This window comes from Oenanthe melanoleuca, chromosome 3, assembly GCF_029582105.1.
Source record: "Oenanthe melanoleuca isolate GR-GAL-2019-014 chromosome 3, OMel1.0, whole genome shotgun sequence".
Classification (NCBI taxonomy): domain Eukaryota; kingdom Metazoa; phylum Chordata; class Aves; order Passeriformes; family Muscicapidae; genus Oenanthe; species Oenanthe melanoleuca.
Genome location: NC_079336.1, coordinates 56,670,464 through 56,691,224, shown reverse-complemented (window position 1 = coordinate 56,691,224; position 20,761 = coordinate 56,670,464). Strand labels below are relative to the sequence as shown.

Genomic DNA, 20,761 nt, shown 5'->3' with positions numbered 1-20,761 from the left:
CTTTGCCATGAGCCTGCACCAGAGGCCACTGCTGCTAATGTGCTCGGCACACCACACTTTTCTCTGCTTTGCTCAGTTAGAGTTTTTGGTCTCTACATCTTCCCATGACCATGAGAAATAGACAATTTCATAAAATAAACCAAAATCACAGCTAAAAAACAGTAGGCCCCAAACAAGTATGTTGCAAGTACCTCTCTGTCTGTGTGGTAGGGATGGATAATCAAGAGCCAAATGAGGATTTTGAACTGCCACCAGATCCTTGTATTGCTGTTTCTCTTTCAAGGAGCATGTGAGAGGTGCCAGCCTTCCAACAAAACACTAAATATTTAAAAACAACAACTCCACTCATCTGGTGGCTGGTTTGAAGAACAAACATCAGCCCATTGTCTGGTTTCTGCTGTCATCTTGGACACACAGAAAGCCAAAGACTCCAAATAATTTTGTGGCCTCAGGCATCAACAACAAACTGTATATTTGATGTATTGGCCTAATTTCTGTCCACTGAATACGCTGTTTTGGAGCTGTTTGAGTGACCTTTTTTTTATTTATTATTGATTTATGTTCAAGTCTTTATATCCCCTGTGTTTTTGGTGGTTTTTTACCTTCCTCAAATTTTCCTGCTCCATGTTTATGATGCTGCTACTGAGGAATAGGTGAACAAAGTGTTCTTCTGCTAAAAGCATGATTTTTGCAGAAACTTGCAGCCTGATAAACTTCTTGCCTGTTGCTACACTTTCTAACTAAATTACTAAAAGCTGAGGAAAAAGTCATGGAAGTGGAGGGAAAGAAAACATAATTAACCATGCAGTGGAGACAAAGAATACTTACTGAATGCACTTTCTAATGCTTTTTGCCAGACTTCTGCTGTGAAAATTATTGTCCAAAAGGGAGGCTGTAAACCTGTTTTTGAAGATCAGGATGTTTCAAAAAGGACTATTGTACTTCAGATAATTGTTTTAACCTTTCTCACATGATTTATAAGGTCTTCCAACACTTGTGGTACCAACATTTGTTTGTGACTTTTATTGCTCTCAGAGTAGTCATTGATTCAAAGGACAGACCTAGTCTTTGGCAAAGCCATATTTTCAGGGGATTAAATGGCCACTTTTTCCTCTCCATTCCTCAGAGTTTCTCTTCTCTGTGACTTCACTTTGCATCCCAGGCTCAACACAACCAAGTCAACTCTTTACAGAAGCAAGAATAATATACAATCTCAGGAAGAATTATGCATATTGTTGTAACTTATTAAAGGAAAAAGCTTGTGATGAATGTACAGGAAATATTTCAATTCTGCTCATCGAAGAAATGAATGACAGGTATACACATCTCAGCAATGATGATAAAAAATCTAGTTTTCCAAGCAAATTGTTGAGTGTGATTTAAAATTTCATTTTCAGGCTGTGTTTTATCAAGAACACTTGCTGTTGGGGCCAGGGCCACAGAAGTGTGTGCTTTCTCCTCAGATTGCACAGACAACACGTGAGGAAAGCTGGCCACATAAAGGGTATAAACCACAAAATCTGAAAGGCTTTGGAAGAACTAGCTGAGCCAGTCTGTTAAGAAATATTGCTAGGGCTGGAGTAGGGAGTGAAACTTATACCTGTACACAGCCTCAGGAAGCAAATGGAAATCCTGTGGGGCAGAGAAGGGAGCTGAACTGAGATGCCCCACAGCCTGCGGCTCACCCAGGTGGTGGATGAAGCCCCAATGTTTTCACCCAACTGGTTTGATCAGACCTGCTCTGAATATGCTTATTATTTCAGGATCCCCACGTGCCACAGAGAAGTGAACAGAGTTAGCACCTGAACCTTGGTCCTAAGATAGTCATAGCTCTATAGCCAAGCCTGGACCAAGGGCCTGGGCAGATGGCAAGACAGCTGTGGCAGTACCTCAAAAATTGTGTTTTATGATGTTATTGCTTTTCCTCCTAGCCCTGCTCTATTTCTTAGAGCAGACCCTCCTCCCTTTGCAAGGGAGTATGTGGAATTATTTTTGGAATCTCCTCAGGTGCTCCAATGGGCAGACAGAGGTGAGGCTATTAACAGCTGCAGGACAGTTGTTTGGACTTTGAACCCAAAGATATCCTTAAATCCCTTTAATATGAAAACATTTAGGCACATTCTTCTCATTGAATTTAACAGAATTACTCTCATCCCTAATCCTAAAGCATTTTAGGATCACTCTTAGTCTTGTATGAGCTGGGCTGTGCTAGAGCAAGGCTTTGAACCTCTTTTGAAACTGTGTTGGGCTGTCTTAACCACAAGACCACAGGTATTTTGAGAGACTGCTCATTAATGTTTGCAGCATGTTTGAAGATCCAAAGATTCTATAGAAGATACTACAATAGCAGTTGGCTTTCCAGCTTTTTAGAGAAACTGTTGCTTAAGTTACTGGGGATTTTCACTCCTGATTAGGTGGATTTCTAAAATAACCAGTTGTGATAGTGCTGCCAATTCTACTTAAAAGCTTAAATATATGACAATTAGTGAAAAAAAAAATCAAACCTTCTCTGATTTTAGGTACTATTTTTAAAGCTAAACAGATATTCAAATGAATTGTTTGAATGTATATTACTCTTTTTGCCTTCCAAAAAACTAACTTCCATTTACAATAAACGCTCTAGCAGGTAGAGTTAATGCACTTTTCTTACATTTCAGAGTCTGCAGATAAATTTAGGCTATTAAGAAAATGGGTGAATTAAAATACTTGTATATCTAACTTCCCTTAAAAAGGAGGAGCAAGAAAAATTGAGCAAAAATGTTTCTTGTCAAGGTTACATAGCTTTTTAAAATAAATGTTTCTAGCTCATGGTTCTATTGTTACATGTGAATGTTTAGACAGCCTGGACTCAAATTCTTTTGGCTATTGTTTTCTGATGTCTGAAGACTTAAGTAAAAGGGGGAGGAAGAGTTAGTGTGGTTTAGGAAGAACACAGGCTTCTTGAATCAAGGTCTTCAAATACAAATATACAATATTCCTACACGCTTCATATAGGAATAGCTCTGGGTTTCCTTCCATAAATTTGTCTTTCTTAGACCTTGTTTTGAGCAAATTTCCAGGCAAATATGGTCAGGCTGTGCAGATAGTACCACTGATATATGAGGAATGATCTTCTTTGCCTTGGACCTCAGGAATCCCTTTAGCAGGAGGAGGTTATCAGCATCTGTGTGTGGCTTTGGGGGTGGTGGGGACATCCTGACTGCTCCTTTGCCTCCTGCACCCTCATTCCTCACATCACCCTTCCTCAGCCCAAAGCAGCATGGTGCTTGAAGGCAGGTGAATGGTACCTCAGCCCTCTCCTCTGGTCCTGAGCCAGGAACTGGGCTGTGCCACATCTGCTTCACCTGCACTGTGCCACATCTCCCTCCCTCCACCTCTCCAGGCACCAGGCAGGATTGGGTCCCACTCTGCTTCCTGTGATAAATGACTGCTGGACAAACATCCACAGCTGGTGGGGCAGACACTGCTTCTGGTAATTCTGCAAAGTGGTTTCCCTGCTCTAGTGGCATAAATGTCTCCTCGCTGGTGCTAAACTCCCAGAAGTAGTTTGCCTTCCATTTGGGAACCTAAATCTTCTGCAGCTGATCAAACTCACTGATGAAGTATATTCAAGACACATCTTTCCTTTTTTGTTTTTTCTATTTCCTATACAAAAAAGTGTTGTCATTTAAGTTTCGCTTTATATGTTGATATTGGTGAATTTTGTAATTTTCCAGAAATCACTTTTGTGCTTTGTTAACCTGAGAGTCAGATAGTTTCATAGCCAGGTAAAGGGACCTATGGTAGACCAAAATAAATTTATAACCTAATTTCTAATAACTATGAAATACATTTTTAATACATTTATATTTTGCACAACAGGTTTGTGATCCTCTTCTTAAAGCTGCTACCCTAGCACAAGGCGCAGTAGAGGAAATTATTTCTTTGCAGGGATTTCAGATCTCCTTAGGAAAACCACTTAGGGAATGGAAAAGGGCAGTATATGGCAATTCAGGTCCTATATCAGCATTCTTGAGAAAAAAAATATACTTGTTAAAGTTTATAGGATTTTGCAAGGAAAACCTTTGGGAGAAGACCTTTTTCCTTAAGGCCTATGTCAGTTTTGTGTACATATACACACACATGTTTATATGCAGACATATATATATACACACCTATAGCAGCAGGCAGTGGCAACCTTGTTTAGGTAGTTTTACTACTAGGAACTTTAAAACTAGGTAGTTTTAAAACTAGGAACTATGTGTACATAGTTTTAAAGCTGAATGAGCTGAATGGAAGATAACAAGAACAAAATCAAAATACAGGACTCCTATCCTTAGGAAATAAGTAGTGCAGGAACTTTATTATGGGGTAAAAAATAATAAATCTGATAGATCCATTATAAATACAGCCATATATGTAAGTCTTCCTAACCTAACTTTGGTTACTGATAAACCAGGAATACCTTTGTATTCAAAACATCACTCAGCAGAACTGTTTCTCTCATCAGGATACACCAAGACCTCCCACACTGTCATCAATAGAAGAGATCCATCATTAACAGTACTGGTATCAAAGTGAGAAATAGGATGTTGATCCTTGTGCAACAACAGTTTCCCATTAGTATGAGTTTTTTAAATTGCATGCTCATAAAACCAAACCCAGTTCTGAACTTGACTCACTCTGACTCAGTTACCTGTTGTAATTTCCAAAAGAACTTTAATACTCACTGACCTTACCAAGAAGTTCTCAGTTCCAGTTACATAGGATAAAATTTTCTTGTTGGTGTGCAAAAAATCCTACTGACACCTGTGGCCTGTGTGTATGATTAAGGTAATGTTTGAAAATTAGATCCTAATTTTTTTTTTTTTAATTTTTTTTTTTTGTGGTGACAGTAATTGAGGTGATCTACGAAATCTACAAAGCAGTATGACTAACAAAAGGTCAGGGATGAGCACCTAATTGCTCATCTGTGGATTGCCAATAGAGTCAAACAGTGGATGTTCTGCCCATATACTGACTTTTATTCTGTATACTTTAAGTTTGTCCGTTTTCACAGGTTTCAACTATGAATATGATATAAATTTTGAGCCTTTCATGAAAAATGTAATTAAAATGTAATGTAATGTAAAACTTGCTTAGACAGTGCTTTGCCAAACATAAACTTTCCTTCCACTCAAAAATATAAATTGCAATATGCTGATGGCCCTAAAAAATTAATCCTGTAAGAAAATTAACTTTTTGTGGCCCTGAACAAAACCCACACTTTTTGAACTTGTTATGTGACTTTTGGCTAAGCAGTTCTCTATTCGTCCCTGTAGAGATGAGTAGCAGCAGTTACCCCTCTTAGAGAAAGGAGCTGCTGCCTGTGCAAGCCTGCGCAACACCAAGGAACACGAGGCATTGCTCTGGAGGGTGGGAGTAAGTCTGGCAACAGACAGACTGTGATGCAGCAGTCAGGGGCAAAAGCAGCAGTGTGATGTGAAGAGATAACCTAGCCCAAAATCATTTAACTCTCAAAAGTTCAAGGAGTTTTGGTGTGTTCTCTGTGTATCAGCAGGTGCTTGTGCTAGATCATCTATTGCCTCTCACCCTCGTCCTAGTTAAAAATTTGAATGCCATCCTTGTTGTCCACTTTGGTTACTTTGTGAAGAATGTGACCATCTATGTCTTAAAAAAACAATGGGGTCTGGGCAGGTAACCTGGTAGCTTACAGATTTGGTATGGAAAACTAAGGCTAAGAGGCACGGTCAACCAGACTGTTTAGAAAAAATGACAAATGCACTGTTAAGCCAGAGTACAGCCAATATATTTGATGAAATGATGCTAAGCTTTTTCAATTATCTAAATAATTTTTTTTTTTCTTGAAAGGACAATTTATTCCCACAGATTTTCTGTTATAGGGAGTCATCTGTCCTCCTCTCACTGATCAGCTGCCAGGAGAGAAACCTGAAGGTGGCAAACACTGTGTAGCTTCTTCTGCCATCTTGGCAGGGCGTGGCTGTGGATTTAGACAAAAGACTCTTTTGTCTTTCCTCTGGGTTGATGGGAGGGTGCATATTGCTGTGCCTAAGACTGTGAAACCAAGGTCATGGTCCATACTGAGCTCTGTGCTGTCAGGCAAACTGGCCTTAGAGCCCTTTGAAAACCTGGCCTGCAAGAGGAAATAAAGAGGAAGAAAACAAACAAAACAGAGAATCAGCAAACAATTGGTCTGAATCGTCTTCTCAAATCACTTTTACCACCGGAAACTGGCAATAAAAGAAAAACCATGCACTTCTGGAGAGCTGGTAGCCGGGTCCTTGGCAGAGCAATGAATTCCATGCAGGGCTGCAAGCAGAGAAAAGGAATGAGCATCTCTCCTAATAGTTGATACTGGCTAAAAACTCATAAACAACCTTCAGAGCATCTGAAGACATTCAAAGGAGAAGTGTCATTTTTTAATCTGGTATTGCTAGAAATCAGACATAGGTTTTTTAGTTTTTTAAAAATTATTTTTATTTCTTTTGGCAATGAGGTTTTTTTTTAAACAAAATACCTTATTCTATAGACAGAACTTCTAATTGCATCATGCCAGTGGACTACTAGTTAATCTCACCTCAAATAAAGATCAGATTGAGGTGATGCAATCATGAGAAAGATCAACTCAAAGCTGCAATCTGGGCTTGAGAAGAGTAGCACGGGTGAGCAACGTGGCCAGGATCCTTTTGAGAAACGAGACACGCTGCCTTCCCCTGTCAGCCCCATTTCATTTGTCCAGAGCAGGCTGTAAAGCAGTTGATGTTGGGGGACATCATGTAGTAAAAGAACAGAGAGTCACTGCATTATTACCCTGCTTAAAAAAAAAAAGTTAAAAAAAGTTAGATTTGTCGTTTTGAAAATGACAAAAAATAAGTGTTAATAATGGATTTGTTGGACTGGCAATCTCCTAGCAAGTGACCATCTCTGCATGCCTTCCTCTCAAAATATGCTGCTCATCTGACCCATATCAGGCAGAGGGCTGGCCCAAGACCTGCGACAGAGAAGGATGACAGCAGATGAGTGTTCCAAACACCAAGGGTGAGAGACATTTGCTATCCTGCCTGCAACCTAGGGGAGCATCTGTGTAGTTAAAACAAGCGCTGTTACATTAACCCACGTGAAACCATTAGCAAGGTCCATCTGTTTACTCAGGCTCTGCCAGGGGGGAGAGCTGCTGTTTTGTTGTTTTTTAAGCACGAATGCCACGATTCAATAGGGAATCAGGAAACTTTTGGTTGTCGCACCAATATTAAAGCTGTGAGGAGCTGCATTTTAATCTTTCAGATAGGCAGAAAGGTTAACTGGCAGCTGTTATATTTCACAAACTAGAAAACAAATAGAGAAATCAGCTAGAACGAGTTAACCTTATAATAAAGAACCAAAAATATACCTTCAACAACAGTATAACAAAAAATTTATGGACAAATCATACTTTTTAGGTATAGATACACACCCTTTTTTTTTTTTTTTTTTTTTTTTTAAACCGCTGGCTCCCCAAACTGGAGCTGAAGCTGTTCCCGACTCCAGCAGGGGTCTGGAGCAGTGCGTGGCAGAAGGCAGCTGTTTGTGCGGCGGTGGGAAAGCTGGGCACGGCACAGCTGGGCGTGCGCAGCCCTGCGGAGCTGGCAGCCCTGTCCCGGAGAGCTTACACTTCAGCTGTGTGACTGGGGATGACAGATGGGCCGAGATGGGAGACGATGGAAGCTGTGGGGTACCGGACAGCCTCAAATCCCAGCTGCCTGACCGCTCTCTAATACTGGCAAGTGAAAATTTCACAGTCTCACTGTCGCAGCAGAGCTTACTCTGTTTCTTCCTCACTGAGGAAGAGGAGCAGCGGGACTTTTGTGCGGGCTACAAAAGGGCTTCAGGCTGGAATTTGCTGCTGAACCAGATAGTATTGTCGTAGATACAATAAAAACTCCTCTTTTCTTCATGTTTCCTTGCTGCATGGGAAAGCGTTGGCGAGGCCGAGTTTTGTGCGCAGTGCTAGGGAATGGCAGAGGCGGGTGTGCTGGGCACAGGGTTCTGGAGGTCAGCCCTTAAACTTAATGCAGCTCCCAAGAGAAGGCAGCAAAAGAAAAGTGAACTCCTCTGGTGAAACAGCCCCCACACCCGAGGACGCTTTCAAGCTAGGGATTCAGAAACAAAAGCCCCAAACGCCAATGCGGGGACAAGCGCGGTCCGAGGCACTTTGCAGAGCAGAGCTGCCCCAAGGCGGTGACTCAGGCTGAGGCACCACCGAAGCGGGGTGCAGCCGCCGCTCCCGGGAGGGATGCGGGCGGCTCCCGGACCGCCGCCTCTCCGCACCTGCGGGAGCGGAACCCCAGGAACTCCTTTCCCGGCGCTTTCCAAGCACGAGGCCGGCCCGGCCCGGGCGGGACACGGCACCTGGGGGCGGAGCGGCAGCGGGGCGGGCCCGTGGCCGGCGGGAGGAGCCGGCCCGGAGCGGCGCTGCCGGGATGGGAGCGTGAGAGGGGGCGAGTCCGCGGCCGGAGGAGCTGCGGGCTGTCGCGGGGGCTGGTGCCGGCGGGCTCGGACCCGCCATGGAGCCAGTGACCAAGTGGAGCCCGAAGCAAGTGGTGGACTGGACCAAGGGTAAGAGAGAGCCGGCCGAGCCGTCTGGGCGCCGCGGGAACTTTCCGGCGGCGCGCCGAGGGTGTCCCGCTGCCGCCGCGGCTCCTCTGCCCGGCGCGGCGAGCGCGGCCTTGGCCAGCGCCGGCCCGGCCGAGCCCCGGCGCTCCCCGGCGGCTCCCGCGCCCTCCGGCCGCCTCCTCCGTGCTGCTGGTCCGGGATTTTCGGTGTTTCGTTTTTTTTTTTATTTATTTTTATTTTTTTTTTTTTTTTTCTGACACTGAGAAAGTTTTGCAGCGGGAATGGCTGACTCGAGGTCCGTGTATATACATATATATGTGTATATATATCTGCCCATGGCTCGGTCCCCTTCTCGCTGTGCTCGTCCTGGCCAGCCCGCCTGCATGGAGAGGGGGGGTTACCGTGCTCCTCCAGGCAGGTGGGACCGTGGAATCACGGAGTCGTTCAGGTCGGAAAAGTCCCGCGAAAGTTAACTTTCAGCATCTCAAGCGAAATCCATTCACAGCTCGAAAAAACTTCGGGTTTGTAAGTTAGGCGAGAAGTTTTTGAACTAGCTCAACTAAGCAAGAACTCTTTATCCTGTTCAGCGGCGATGGGGCTGGAGCGCTGGGCTCCCGCTCGGAGAGGTGAATAGCGGCCCCTCCGTCCGTCCATCCCACCCACCCCTCATCTCTCAGGTGTGTGCTTATCTCTCGCTCTCCCGCCAGCAGAAGCACCCTCCTGTGCTGGGGGGTTTGTTGGCAGCAGCGAAGGGCCGGGCGGCCGGCGGTGCGCAGCCCGCCTGCCCTGCGCTCGGGGCGCGCTGGCTGCGGGAGCCCGGTCCGGCCGCGGGCGGTGCGGCGGTACCGGGGCTTCCTCCGGGGCAGCTTCAGCCCCGAGCTGGCACACTCCCCTTGGAGCCCTGCGAGTGCTTTCCGAATCCCCATCGGGGTGCTGCTGTCGCAGTTCCCGCTCTACGGGGAATGAATCGAAAGGGAAGCGGAGCTGTGAGTTAGTTGAGGGATTTATGACTTCTGGAGTGTACGTCTCTCTCTCTCTCTCTCTTTTTTTTTTTTTTTTTTTTTTTTTTTTTTTTTTTTTTTTCCTTGGAGCATTACGTTTTAGCGTGATCCTCTTTGGTTACATAAAGTATTTCCACAGGCTTATGTGTAGTTGAGGCCGCTGGGAAGTTGGGAAGGCTTGGCGAGGCAGGTTTTCCCGGGTGAGGAGCGGGCTGGCTCCCAGCAGCCACGGCTGCTCGCACTGCGCTCGGGACCGGCGAATTTGGGAACACTCGTGTTTGCAGACAGCGGGAGATGGATGCTCCAGCCCTCCTGAGCCTGCACATGTGCCTGAAGGGGCCGTGCCAGGGAGGGACTGTCCAAGCAGCCTTTGTGAGGAGAGGATTCCACACGAACGTGCTGTGAAGTTATGCGTTAACATATAGATAACTTCCCCAGAAAGAGCTCTCTTTTTTAATGCTTGGTGTTGGTTTAAACAGGAGTGCATTGTTCCCGTGAAATAAACCTTTTGCTTTGGTATGTGGAATATTTATAGAAAGCTTTTCCCTCAATTTGTTTTTTCTCTTGGGTGCTGAAAGTTTGCTACCTTGCCAGATTAAAGAGTAAACCTGCTAATCATTTTAAAAGCCTTTATTATTCTTAAGCTTGCTTGGCTTCCTTTCTTGCATAATTTATTTTACTTGCAGGTTCCTTGGAAAAGTAACTCTACAGCTGGACCCTCAATTAGTGTTATGCAGAATAATTTGAGGGCTGGCTTAGTTGGGAGGTGGATCTTCTGACTAATGCAAACACGTGTACTTTGAAATGTAAAGGAATAAATTAAAGACTGCTGGTGACTTTTGTTTGTGCTGTTGTTTTTCAGTTTCTAGGTAAGCGTTTGACTTGTTTAGTACACAGAGTCATTTTGTGTCACTCCCTGCATGACAGGACTGTAATAAAGAAATGAGATGTGGAAAATTTTTCTTTATGGTTGTACTTTCATCTCTGCACTTGAAAATAGACACTTTAATGGCTAGCTAACAGCCTTATTTGCACAATGTTTCATAGTTTATTTTCAATCTGAAATAGTTATTTACTGTGTAGTTCACAAGCACTGGGTTTCATGTTTGACCAAGACCAATTTAATTTTACCTTATGAATATTACATTTAATTCTCCAGGTTAATTTTATGATTGGAGGGGAGCTTATGCTCTTTGTTTTCTTGCACGTGCCTTCTGTGAGAAGTGATGCCATGATCCAAACTGAACTGGTTGAACTCTGGGAAAAATTATTTGGCTGGTGATATCTGCTGCCAGTAGTTAGTGCTGTGGTGCCATGGAGATGTATTTTAGGAGCATGACGTAAAAAATTGCTGGGAGATGCCAGCTCTCAGTGGGGAGATTGGTTTTGCAGATAATGATTCTTACTTATCATACAATGGTAAGAAATATCTTGGCAAAATGTAGAGAGTGGTGAAAATGAGTGGTCTGACTCAGTCCATTTTAGTGTTCAATGGGAAACTAAGAATATTTGTGCAGAAACATTTCCCCTTCTCACCCCCCCACTCCCCTTTTCAATCAAACTTTGATAGATTAATTTAAAAAAAAAAGTTTTTCAAACCAAAAGGAATAATGGAAACTTACCCTTTTCCATGAAACAAACCCCTAAAAGCAAAACCCCAAAGTGGGCTGTATGACCGCTGCTGGGCAACTTCTTTGCTTCTGGTCAACTTACTTTTTTTAATTGCTCTTTAGTAACTGTTTTAAACAAGGTAACTTTTGTTCTGAGGAGTTTTGCTCTGAGATTTTGATTTGTTCAGTCCTTGGTAAATACTGTAAAAAGCATTTATCTAGATTTGAAATAGTACCTACCAAGAAGTAATAAGATGAACATAAATATTTTTAGATATTTGTAGTCAGGTTTTAAATAAAAAGTGCTCTGTTCATTGTTACCAACAACAGCTGATACAAAACACACTTGCTTGTCTTCTCTTGCTAATTCAGACTAGAATGCTGCTATTTTTTGTGAACAAGGGTGTTTTTTCTGGCAAAGGGCACTGTACTGGCAATAGCAGGCTATGCAGCTAATAGGAGCTGGTCTAGTTAAACTGAGGCTGCAAAGGAAGACTTGTGCTTTTATTGCTAGTGATTTTCTGTGTTTGTGAAGCATTTCTCAAGCTTTGACCAAGGATGAGATAACTTTTAGCTATGGCATCATTGTTTGAAAATGATGTGATTTTTTTTTTTTTTTTTTTTTTTTTCTATAAGCACCACCTTGATTTCTGTGTGGAAGAAGTGATGGTGTAGTTTAAGGTTTCTCTTACAGCACAGTGAATTCAGGTAGTATTTAGGGGCCGTATTCAGCCATGAAAAGGTATGTGTTTGTCTAGGGTGCTGTGTTGATTTACTTGTGCCTGGGCTGGCATGGAGTTTGTGCTCTTTGAACAGTATTGTCCACACTCTTTCCTAACTCTGCTGAGATGTGTTTGGGGTTTGTTTCTCTGGGTTGTTTTGAGTTGATCCTTGTTGTGGGACGGACTGACATCTGGATAGTGTTGTAGTTGACCTGTGATCTTGCTTTTGTACACTGTAAGAGGCATGGGGGCTCAAAGTCCTCACCTGTGTATCACAGCACTCTCTTGTGTGCCTTTCCTGAGAGTTCCTAAAGAGGTATTCCTAGAGTTATTCAGCTTGTTGCACATCAGGTGGGTGGCCAAAGAAGTTGCAGCACATTTGCAGTACACTGCATAAAAGTGACTTAATTTTACTGGCATAATGACAATTGATGGCATGGTGAAACTTTTTCTGGTCTCAGAAGCCCCTCAGATAAGGTCATTCCTCAGAAGATGTGAGGAAGAGGAAGGCAGCATTTGGTATAGAGCTCCTGTGTGAGAAATGTCACTGTCATCTTGGAGAGCATTGCTGTGCCTCCTCTTTGTTTCCTGTAGCCTGATCTGTCTCTTCCCCCTTTCCCCAGGCTTCACATGCTTGTGTGAGTTGTGACTTCAAGCAAAATTTTATGTGGTAAAGACAGCTTGACATGCTTGTGGTTAGGAGCCTCTGTTGTTGTGAGGCTCCATTACAGCCTGGCCTTTGTCACTGGAGCTGTAGGCTCAGCTGGTGGGGATCATGCATCTGCTTTGGGCTCATCATGCACTCCAGGTCCAGTTATTCCCTTTCTCAGTAGTTCATGGGCATTACTTATTTCTACTTATGTCATGAAATACTCAGATTTCCATTCCTGGTAAAGCTGTTGGGCAACTACATTTATAGGTATGTCTGGGAGAAGAGGGAGAAATATTCTAATTTATTAATAGTTAGCAATTAATCGTGAGGGCCTGGTGTTCTTTTTTTAGAGCTATCTTGCTTACCCAGGGAGATTTCAACAAGGTCAGTCATGTTAACTCTGTGTGCTAGGAGCTGCAAACCAGAGCTGGGTTTTAGAACAAATTATGGGTATTGCTTAGAACAGGAGCTATTTTTTAGCTTTTCTTTTTAGGCACTCTCAAATGAATGATCTATTCAAGTTATTTGGGAAATCTGACACCAAGAAACCCCTGGTTAGTTTGCTTTTAGTGAGGAGTAGCAGGGAGAGCTGCCCATGCCTGGGATACAGAAGAATCTCTTTCCTCCTTCCTAACCTTTACTTGGTTACCTAAAAAATCCTCTGTATGAGTATTTGTTGATTAGATCAGAGAATGGTATTGAATAACTGCTCTTTGCACATCCAAGCTTGCCCATAATGTTTTACGAGCAAAAGGTGGAATATGCTAAATACATCTATTTATATTTATTTGTGGGCTGAAACAAAGTAAAAACTTGCACAACAAGTTTGTACTACTGCAGTCCTAAAGTTATTCATGTGTTATAGCTGAGTGAATACACATGAGAACATAAATCTGTGTTCATGTTTAGATCACGTTTTCATAGTTTTTGCTGTGTTGCACTTTCTTGAGCTGCTTGCTGGTTGTGATTTTTCCCCCTTGATCTTTTCATATTCACAGTCAGCTCTGTTTATTTGACGTTAAATTGCTGTTCAAACTACTGTAACCAAACATCAGAAAATCTAAAAGTTGAATGCTGTCAGCATAATGTCTGGAAAAGCAACATCTTGAAAGTTAAAATCACAACAGGCATTAGTGGAAAGTTGACTGTAACTTTATAGAATGCAGTGAAACTGCCTAGTTAAAGATGCAGAGATTGGCCACTGTGCAGGCTGCTTTTCTCCTTCTTCCTTTAAAACTTGAGGATCAGGAAGTAATTTGTATCTGTTGTTGGAGACTGCTGTAGGAAAAGCCTCATTTTTGATGAAATATTGCTTTAGCTCCAGGTTTTCAGAACTGTTATGTGTTCCTTCCTTGCACTTCTTCCTGTGTTTTCAGCATGCAAAACTTCTTGAACGAGATTCGTGCCTCTCCTTGTTTTTGCACTCATTAGCACATTGCAGGAGCTACAGGAAGACAAAGTACAGGGCGCTGGATAAAAATGTATGTTGAAATTTGCCATGATGGTTTGTTTGCTTTATTAAAAGACCCCAAAGGTTACTCAAAATATGCTACAGGATGATTTGCACTTATGAGTGATGTGTGAATACAGCCTATTATCAAGTACTCAAAAGTATGTGGGGGTTTTTGGGTGGTTTTTGTTCCTTTTTGTCTCCTAAATCAAAATTTCTGAATTGCCTGGTTTAAGTCATGGAGCTCCTTCCAGGAATGTCAAACCGATGATGACTGGTCATGGTTAGGCAATTGTGGAAGAGCTGGCAAAACTGCCCAGTTTTTGGTTTGCTCTGTCATATTAGGACAAGATGTTCATTGATGCTTCACACAGAAGGCATATTAATGAATAAATCTAGACACTGCCTCTGTGAATTAAATAAAAGATGTTGATTTCCATCTTATATTTTCCATAGAAGTGATGATATTGTTCTGAATTTGCACCTTGTCTTTGCCTAATGGTATCACACAGTCAAGTCTTGTCTTCCTAGAGGAATGGTGTATCTGCAATGTTTCTCCTTGCTCTGTCCCCTACACACCCCAAATAAGTCCTGTCAAAAGGAGGAGTAGGTAGTGAGGTACTGACGATGGCTAGGCACATTTGAGGAGAGGAAAGGAAGGGTGGACAGGAGTTAATGGAACTGGGATTTCTATAGCAGCCTCTCACACATTTATGGGAGTTCTTAGGGCCCCAGTTGCTTGTGGTGATGGGGTAGCTCAAGATTCTAGTGTGCTTGTTCACAGGGCTGCAGTATGAGATAGGAGATTCAAATAAAAATGCTGTCAGACAGTGCATCTCTGGCTGATGTTAGACCTGGTATAGAGTCCTTTGTCATTTGGGCTCTCATTACCAGAGTGGGATAACTTTGGAGTCTGAGTCTGTCATTCAGGTCCCTGGGCCATGCTTCCTTTGCATGAGGAAATTGCCTGTGGGTTTCTATATGCCTGCCTCCATTTTTTCAAAGTACAAGCAATAACATTTCACAGCTTGGAGGATCTGCAGGAGGTATACTGAATCAGCCTGATCTGTTTCACTGGCTTTAAACACTCATTACCTATTAAAATAGATATTTATGGTATTATGAAATGTAGCTAATTTTCATCAATTTGTCCATCAGGTGCTGGACAAAACTGAGCATCTGTGTTTGATTTGGTGAAATCAGATCACTGACCTCTGTAACTCTGGTCTAGAGTCACACGTTCAGCACCTGGCTGAATTCTGCTCTAATACTGTATCAGTGCTATGCTAAAGTAGTTTCTTGCATGTGCTTCTCTAAACACCCTTTTGAATGAAGAATGTTCTTTGCTACTGTAATGACAAAATACTTTTTAGACTGTTTCTTACTCTAGTAGTTAGGTGTAGGTAAGCAAAGTGTATGGTGTGCTGTTGCAATCAAAGCTTTGTGGCATAAATGGGATCTTATCTTGCTCCTTGATCAAAGGAAAGAACTTAATTGGTGCTCATCAAGGGCTAAGGCTTCTGCTAAGCAAGTGTTGGTACACGCTTCTGGGCTAATCATCCTGATGTCTCTGTCTTGGGTGTGCAAAATGAATGTTGCTTAGGTTGCCTTGCTTTTTTCATTGTGTTTATTTATCTCACAGTCTTATTTTAGCAAAATGAAGTTGGTTGGGTGAAAGCTTTGTTAAAGATAAAGCTGCAATAAGCCCATTTTGTCATTAAATAAAAGAGACCTTCTCTGGTGCAGGTGCTTTTCAAGCCAGAAGAGAAGGACTCGAGGTTTTGCAGGAGGCAGAACACTGAGTTCTGGTACCTGAGCAAGTATCTTAGCACTGCACTGCTGAGGTGTGTGGTTGCCTGTGCAGGTGGGGAGGGAGAAAGGAACAAAAAGGATGAAGACTTATTTCCCCTCCTCTCCCCACCCCGTAATAGGACTTGCCCTAAGCAGAGGCCTCTAAGGACAAGTTCAGACATGACTAAAGAATGTGACCTGAAAAACATGTGTAGTGGATGGAGATGTGCCCAGAGAGTATTGCAGAGAAAAAATGGGAACCTAGTGAAATACAGATACCTGCTCTGACAGGAAACTCCTTTTTTCTTCCTTCCCTGACTGGTTCTAGTCAAGATACGTATTTACTGCTTCACTTGCATCATTTGCAAGGGTCTGGATTGTTTGTGTTCTGTCAATTTCACCAAAGGGAATTATAAAAGTATTATGGCAAAAGTTACACTTGGTAATTGTTGGCATTCCTAAGGCAAGCTGCAATGGAAACTTCGGAAGAAAGGAGACAAAACATAAATATGCTTTAAATTCCGTATGTTTGTAGTCTTTTGGTCAAAATTTGTAGTATTTCTTGTGGTATTTGGACTTTGTTTTTACCAGAGGGTGTAACGTTATACCTCTTGTGAAATATAATCCCTGTGTCAACATAAAAGCATTGTAGTAGTTTCCTTGTATTTCAAAACAGTTCATCTTTTCTCTTAGCTGTACATGCTTCACACTATTTCAGACAATAACATTGGCTAAATAAATCTATATGTAGTTAAAATCAAAACCAGCAAGATATAGAAATGTTATTGGCAGGTTTGATTTCCAAGTCCTTGTTTTATCTCCTCAAAGCATGTCTTTTTAGACCACAGCATGGTGTATAAGTTCCAAACTAGTTAGCATCTTTGTATAAAATTCTCTCTTCAAGTCAATTGGACAATCCCATTGGATGTGACCATGGTACCAGTAGCAACAATATGTGCCATTTTTTGTTGTGGTAAGATTATGACTCTCCTCAAGGTGATATATTTGGAGAGGAATTCCAGCTCCCACTAGAATCAGTTGTGTTCAGCATGTCTGGAGGCTTTTACTGGGTTGCATTCCCTGGAAATGATATTTCCAGGATTGTCAGGTTGTATGCACGCTTGCAGGTTTGCTCAAATTAACATGGCTTGGTTGCTGCAGAATACTGAACGGACTGTGTGGTTTCTAACACATGTATAATTGAGCATAATGCATGTAAATTTTATTCTCCAATATCATTCTCAATTTTCCAAGGGTTAAGGGAGCATTGAAATGATAGTTGGAAACTTAATTATCTTTCGTGGCTTTACTGAATTATATTTTGCTCTTTGTTATTCTACCCTGTCATTGGGTATTCTCAAAAATATGCTAGCTTCTGAAAACTAATTTTCTTTAAAGATTTAAACTATTTTCCTTCTCCCATTATCCCCCTAGCAGCTTTGTTAGCCATGTATGCATGGGGCTTCCCTTGAGATGCTTCTTGCACCTAGGAAATATGCACTGTCTGGAAGTTGCACCAAAAAAAATTGCACTCTGTAGCAGACTTTAAAAAAAAAGCAAAAAGAAAAAGAAGAAGAAAAAAAAAAAAGCCCCAAACCAAATTTAGCTATGAAAAAGAGGCAAATAGCCATCAATCAAAATACTTGACTTCCTGACAAATGTCTGATGATGCTTTGCTGTGGGTTAAAAGTATCAGGGAGACTTGTCTGGAGCGTCAGCAGAGGGTCAGAAATATTGTGACACCACCCCACTAGGAGGGTAGAATATCTTCTTGCACTGTTGCCTCTTCATCATCACTAAAAATGAGGATGTCAGATGGACTGTGTGAGGTAGGACTCTTCTCTGCCCTCTTCTGTTCTAGTTTTTGTATAGGAAGATGGTAGGTCTCCTGGTCAGTTTAATGCTATTTTGGACTTGTCTGTGATTCAGAGGGAGCCCTCAGCTTTGCTACCGATGATCCTAAGATAATTTGCCTTTGTTATGTTTGGGATATTGCACTTGAACTCTGAGGGCTCTGCTATTTTAGGAAGTAGCATCATAATTAGGGTTGAAAGATACGAAATAATGAAAATGGGTCAGGCAGCTAATTGTTTCAAGCAATTGCTTTAGATGTTTAAAGTGATTATAAAATTATGGAGAAGCTCAAAGATTTGGTATTAGACTGATCAGTTGATTTACCTTGTTTTTTAACCCAGTTGTGATGTGCTTTAAAATGCCTGTTGTATTGGGTGCCTCAAGACAGTATGTCCTGGTTCATGGAGAGCACTTTGAGGGCCGGGTAAAATAATGCAAGGAGTAACCTTTAAGAAGATAGAATTCCTGCTGGAAATGTTGTGGAGCCTTTCAAAATGAAGTAACTTATGCGTCCAAGTAATGACAGCAGCTCCTTGGAGAATCCAGCAGTGACTCCTGGGGATCTGTCCGTGATGGAAAGGTATATGCACCATCAGCATCTTTCTGTTAATGTCCTGTCATTCAGCTTGTCACTGTCATTCAGCTTGTCGTTCATCAGCAGGTGCTGATGGCTGGTGATTCTCATGTGCCTGTGCTTATTCCTCCCTGGTGACTGTCAGAGGTAAGGTGCTAGGCATCCGTGTTTCATAACCGAGTAGGAGGCTGTCATCCCAAAGCTTGGCTATCTGGCAACTCCATCAGCTGCTGCCTTGCAGCAGGCTGCTCCCTGACTTGCTCATGGGTGGAACAGTAATCACAGAGTTTGCAAGGGTGCACACACAAAGGAGAGGCAGATGTGAGTAATGGACCTTGCTGCAATCAGCCAAAACAGTTCCACATGGTGCTGCGAGAAGGCAGCCAAGCCAGATTAAAGGAATCACCCCATTTCTTCTTGGGAGACAGGAGGCAAGCAGTTTTGCAATTTTTTTTGTTTGTTTCCACTATGGGAACAGGCAACAGAGTGTTAATTGCCTGAATTCAAGAAAAGGAGCTCTTGTGACTAATGAACTACTCCTTCAGCCGCAAAAACCTTGTAACTTTTAAAAAACAAGCTCTTAATTGTGTGGTGGCTGTAGGGCGGGAGGAGTTGCTTGTATTAAACACATAAAGTTATCGGGCACATAAGGTTCATGTCCTAGGCACACAAGCAATGTAGAGTGCACTGTTACTGCTTTTGGAAAATGAAATAACTTTGTGCTTGACCTGTTGTATTTATTTTTAGAGCCAGCAAAGACCAATAATGAGTATAAAATTTATTCTTGCTGCAAAGATGTTGACTTATTTTCCTCATGGTAGGGCCATAACCTCTTACATCTTACATCTTCCATGCTGTGAAGGGGACAGTGCTTTTGTTACCTCCAGTCATTGTGTAAATACTGTGATTAACATTAATCTTGCATGTGGTTGAATTCTGTGCTTGTACTTTATTTTTATTTCTTTGGAAGTGTAATTCTCTATGCTGCTGTGAAGTTCTTTGCAGCAATAAACCAGGTGGGCAGAGGCTTGGTGATGAGATGTGTGTATGAGCTGATGGAAGCCCAACTTTGGATAAAATGTATTCGAGGTTGATTTTTGCCTCCAGGTGGGATGGGTTGTTTTTCAAATTGAGTTTTGCTTTTGGGGGAAGTTTTGCTGTGCAGTTATCTCTAAAGGCATCCTTTGCTGGGGATTTTGGCGTGGAGGTGGGTGGGGATCTGGCCTGTCCCATCTATCCATAAGCTCTCCAGGCCTGAGCAGTTTACCATGTAGGAACAGGGACTGAGGAGCTGCTGTTAGCTCTGGCTAGCAGGTAAATACATGCTTTTGGTTTCTGTGGCTCTCATTGCAGCATCTTTTCAGCAAGATTAGGTGTGCATGAGATGGGTAACAGCAGTTGAAGTTTAGTGTCTGCAGACCAAGAGGTTGATGACAGTTTTATGTCTCTTAGAATTGAAAACATTGGGCTAAAATAAATGTCTTTCATATTTTATATGAGTGGGATATCTAGAGAGAGTAACTTTGGAATAACTTCTGTGTTGCCCTGTTTATTATATGCTTGTAATGTTTTCCTGTGGATTGCTTGCTTTTGAGATACTGCTACTTTTGTCAGTTTGAAATAAGTATTAAGTGGACAATGATGCAAAGAAATATTTTGGGCTTGCTGCAGTTGAAGCAGTGTGGCTGTCTAAAGGTCTGTTAAATGGTTACTTTTGGGTGAATGTCTACAATGAAAACTTTCAGTAGTAGTAATTTCTTATCAACTTTACTCTTTTGGGTGTTCTTCACTTTATTCCTTGTATTTTTCTGTTAATGTGATCTTTCCTACCTTATGTTCTGTCACATTGGTCTTACTTGGGTAACTTGTCACTTACTTGACACAAGTTGTCTCCTGGCGTTTTACAACAGTTTTCAGAGGTATTTGGACATTTTTCCCCCTTCATAAAGAAGATACTTGTAGACATGACAAAAGGCAGCAAGAATATATGTTTTTTTAAATTTAATTTAATTGTTTTAGCCCTTGTATAAAGAGCCTTCATTCTTTTCCAGTTGGTAAGAAGACAGGAGTGCTTGATGGCTTCTGTGATGACAGCTTGCAAAGAAGTTGTTCTCAATTTTCTGCTTGGGGGTCTCTATTACTGTGCAGAGGGCACTGCTGGGGTTGGTGGGATTCCTGGAAGTTTTGGTAGAGAGAATGTGGGGAAGGTGTCACTCTCAGTAGTAGTCTTGGTTTGGGGATGTGGAGCCAAGTCTGCATAAACAGAGATTAATGTGTGAGACACTTTCTTTGCTGGTTCAATAACTTCTAAATATCACTAATGCCTTTAATTTAGAAAATAAATCCTCCTCCTTCTGCCTCTACCCCCCCTTCTCTTCCCTTCCCCCACCATTCCCCACCCCGTGTGAGGACCTAATGATTAACTCGGTGTAAATAAGGTCACTACAGCGCCTGTCAGACAAGAATAAAGTGATCAAACAAGCTTCCATAAATCACCATCTTAAAAGTCCATTTC

At 42.2% G+C, this 20,761-nt stretch overlaps 1 protein-coding gene across 1 annotated transcript in view; it reads left to right on the top strand.

Moving 5' to 3' along the window:
• The first annotated feature begins 8,419 nt into the window (after positions 1-8,419).
• CNKSR3 (CNKSR family member 3) overlaps positions 8,420-20,761 on the top strand; it is a 52,339-nt gene continuing 39,997 nt past the window's right edge. The window contains exon 1 of the mRNA XM_056486479.1: positions 8,420-8,595. Coding sequence (XP_056342454.1) covers positions 8,544-8,595 — 52 coding nt within the window. The 5' untranslated portion in view covers positions 8,420-8,543. The remainder of the gene's footprint in view (positions 8,596-20,761) is intronic.